At 31.0% G+C, this 4,461-nt stretch overlaps 1 protein-coding gene across 1 annotated transcript; it reads left to right on the top strand.

Moving 5' to 3' along the window:
• Positions 1-3,311: 3,311 nt before the first annotated feature.
• LOC127073549 (uncharacterized) lies at positions 3,312-4,032 on the top strand. The gene has a single exon (XM_051014724.1). The coding sequence runs from the start codon at positions 3,458-3,460 to the stop codon at positions 3,866-3,868; it is 411 nt and encodes a 136-aa protein (XP_050870681.1). The 5' UTR covers positions 3,312-3,457; the 3' UTR covers positions 3,869-4,032.
• The last annotated feature ends 429 nt before the right edge of the window (positions 4,033-4,461 follow it).

Raw genomic sequence — 4,461 nt, 5'->3', positions numbered from 1 at the left:
TGGATCATATTATGAAATACATGAGTATTCTTTATTTTCCGCTGCGAACGCATATTGCTTGAATATTCATGATGAAATGTGTTATTTTGAATGACCAGGTGTATTGTTGGTTTTTGAAAGTTTTAAGTTTTGAAAACGTCGATGTGACGCCCCTTTCTTTATATGCGTGCTTATTTACTCTGATTATATGCTAAATAATTTGGGGTAGAAAAAAGGGGTGTTACATATACCACCTGTGCGTATCTTCCTAACTCACAAGCACAAGGTAACCCACAAAATGTTCTAAGAGTACAACCACATATTTTTCTTTTAGTTCCAACATAATCAACTCTCAATAACTTTTCAGCAATACGCCTCAAAGCAGCTCGAGACACTGAACCACACAAATGACCATAAAATGGACTTATGTGCGCGTGCTCAACTTCTTTAAAATGTTTTTGAAAAGAAGCTCTAATGTTGTCCAGTTGTAACCTCAAGTTGTTATTCATAACTTCCCAACATTTGACCATGTCACCTATATTGTTTCCTAACATCTGCTTTAACTTCCAATGAGCATATTCAACCCTAAAAATAACATATTGAAAATATTAAAAATATCACATAGTAAAAAATATAACACGTACCGATTAGTTGTCGTGTTACCCAAATGTAGCACTCGATTAATCCATGCTCCAACAAATCTCTGTCTATGTGGAGTCAACCATGTGTCTTTCACATAATTAATAAATCCACTATAATCAACACATGCATGCTCAAGTTGATGCAACCTTTGATCATACTCAACCTCATCACTAGCCCAAACAAATTCCATCCATAATGTGTCTATCGTCTTTTGCATGTCATTCACCACACATTGTTTGCATTTTGCACCAATGTTTTTGTTAATGTAAAATCTACATAGCAAATTAATCGACTTGGGAACACAATATCAATTGCTTTCATCAAAGCAAAATCTCTATCTGTCAAAATCACTTGTGGACACAAATATTTCTTCACAAACAATTCTTTAAGTTTCTTCAATACCCAACAAAAATTCTCTGTCTGCTCAGACTCTATATACTCAAATGCGACAACAAAAATCAACTCGGTTAATGTCATGCCAATAATTTCAAACAAAGATTGTCTATATTTGTTTGTCTTGTAGGTGTTATCCATAACTAACATAATAGAAAAAATATCCAACAACTTAACTGAATCAGGAGGGTCCAAAATATCTCTCTCACAACTTCCGAGTAATACACATAGCCTGCATCCTCAATAAGCTTAAACAAATGTTATATCTCACTTCTAGGACCTTTTATCTCTTTTTATATCATACTCTTATGCTTGTATATTTGCGTAATCCGAGTGACATTCTCTGTATCTCGGTCTTGCAAGGAAAGCAATATGCATCTAGGTGGTACATGTCTCTTTGTCAAATCAGCGATATGTTGCTTCTCATATGTGGTCAACCTACCAACAAAGGAATGATCTTCTAATCTATCAGGTAAATCATGATTATGGACCCCACATTTTACATCAATCTTCCAACCAGACCCATATTTGCCGGAGTCAACCTAATTTTAAATGGATATCCACATTTCTTGGACGCACTTTGGGTTCCACTATCAGTATCCTTGTGTTTCCCACCTTTATCACAATCAAATATTAATTTGTTACTTCTCCCTCTCTTGCCTGTTTCAGTATCTAAACGAGTGATAATAACTGTTACTTTATTATCAATTCTAACCTCTTTAATCCATCTGATCACATCTTCTCGTGTACCAAATCTTTGAGTGGTTAAAAACGCGTCAGAAATAACTACACATATTTGGGGAAGATTTTCCATTCCTGCACAATAGAAAAAAGTCAAAAAGTAAATTAAAAATGCAAACCGGAAGTCTTCAACGAAGAGTTCCGGATTACAGAAATATAATACCGGAAGTCTTCAAGGAAGAGTTCCGGTGCATGTCACTTTGTTAACCGGAACATATATGATAAGTGTTCCGGAACGTTTTTTTTTTCAAAAAGAACCGGAACTCTTTAAATAACTCTTCTGGTATACTGTTTGCAGTGTTCCGGATGTCTTTCACAAAGTCTTCTGGTTTTAAAAAAAACATATCGGATGTCTTTTTCAAGGAGTTCCGGTACAAGGGTGGAAAGTGTAATTTTCGGAAGTCTCAATTGAATGGTTAAAATTGAAATGGTAAATTGGTTAAAAACAATTAAGGATAAAATTAGTATTTTTAAAAAATTGTAGGGATATTAATATAAGTGTAGGAGTATGAAGTAAAATTTCCTCTGAACATACATTTCAAATAATAAAATAAAAATAAAAATATCAAGACATTGATCATACAACTAATATTTTAATTTATCAACATTGAATAAAAAAAGATAAAAACTAATATAAAATGGACAATTTTGAGATGGATGTTAGTTTCCTCATTATCAGACTCATTCTCACATTTTATAACTATTTTATAATCGGGAAAAAATCTAAACGTAATCAAAGTGAAAATTTCTCTATTAGACTTGAAGCAACTTTGAGTGAATATGTGTTATCTTGACAACCATCCACCTAATATTATTGATTTCTAACATAACTTTTATAAATAATTAATTTTTAATTAAAATAATAAATAAAATTATTGTAAGAATTAACTTATTATCTCCACAATGTCCAATTTTAATTTCTAGTATATTTTTTTCAATTCTATTCTTTAATTATTATTATTTTTATAATTTTTAATATATACTAAAGATATATTCTCTTTATTTTTTATTTATTTATAAGAAATTATCAATTGAAGAACTCATTATAATGATGGTTTTGTATGGGATAAAAAAAATATTTGATGGTTTTCTTGTGATTTGAATTATGGTATAATAATGAGTCATGCCATATCTTTCTTACCCTTTTTAAGTCTTTTGCTTTTTCACATATAATACAAAACATTTAATAATTCCAAAAATAAATTCCAACGTTCTATTAATACTTTATTTTTATTAAGGATTTAATTGAAATATACTAACATTGTAATGAATCCACAATGTAAATCTTTTACGTTGAGAGTGTATAGTAATTAATCCATTTTATTGATACTCTACAATTAGTATTTAATATAATAAATAAATAAATAAAACAAGTACATATCCCATAATACCCGGTATTTTTTTTAGATTAAATATTAAAATAAATAAAAGAAAAATGTATTTAGAGTAAATTTAGAGTAAATTCATTTTAACTTTTATTTATAAATAGTCTAGACAATCACATATTTTATTTTTTATATATAAAGAATTGGTCTACACTTTATTTAAGATTTTACTATAAAGTAATGTGTCTCTCAATTGATTTGACTATAATATTCATGCCTACTGCAAATATGAGACTTCACCACTTTCACTTTTCTTAATCTCCGTCAAACACCAAAAATCATCTCTTTCTTTTCTTTCACTCTTTTCATCAAACACCATGTCTTCAATCACAACCGCACAAGGCGCCGTCTTCGCAACCGCCATGGCTGTCTCCGGCACCGTCATCCTCCTCGCTCTCCGTCTCCAGAAGTCTCTCCCACCAACCCAATTCTCATCGCTTCACGAAACCCCTCCTTCTCGCCCTCCAGTTCTACGATCTTGTATATCCTCCGGTGGAAAGAAAGCGAAGAAAAAGAAGAAGAGAGTTCATTTTGCGGAGGATGTTATGGATACGTGCGGAGATGGAGAAGAATACAGAAAGCAGCATTCTTTGAAGATGAATTCGAGATCAAAGGTTTCGAGGAACTGTAATGGCGGAAATGATAACCGAGGAATGCCTGCAAATAGAGTTGCTTTGTATAACGGAATTCTCAGAGATCGTGTTAATCAACGATTGGCTTATTGTTGAATTTGTTTTTTTTTCTTCTTCTTTTTCTCTGTGTGAATATTCTGTTATTATGCTTTTTTTTCCTTCTTTTTTTCCTCCAGTTTTTGTAATTACAGTAAGTAGAAAATAGAAGTTAATATTGGAGGGTCCACCAGAAATAATAGTTGTTGGATTTGTTATGTGAATTCTGAAGATGATTTTGTGCATATTTTTTAGACTAGTTTTTTTTTTTATTTAAATTATTTCTTGGGTTGGTCTCTTCATAAGTCTCCAAAGGCAATTATGTAATGTAGACCTTCATTTTTTTAAAAATTTTCTTTCTAGTTCTTTTATGATGAATGTATTTTGTGATATGTAAATACAAAAATAATATTGTAGATCTTAACAAGTTGTTGTTTATTTTATTTTATTTTATTTTGGTTTCTAATGTGAAGGTCAATTTGAATGACGTATTGTTAGAGAAAATTGTTGTGTGCTGTTAACTTTATGGTAATGGTAAAGAAAAGATGGAATCATGTCAATTGTGTGAATTTGGGGTCAATTTCAAGGAGGGGTAAAATTGTCAATTTGCATTATGTTATGTGGTTTTTGTTATTTGAGATATTAATGGGTTA

Source organism: Lathyrus oleraceus, chromosome 4, assembly GCF_024323335.1.
Source record: "Lathyrus oleraceus cultivar Zhongwan6 chromosome 4, CAAS_Psat_ZW6_1.0, whole genome shotgun sequence".
NCBI lineage: Eukaryota > Viridiplantae > Streptophyta > Magnoliopsida > Fabales > Fabaceae > Lathyrus > Lathyrus oleraceus.
Note: the sequence above shows the minus strand (reverse complement) of the source record. Positions and strands in the feature narration are given on the sequence as shown.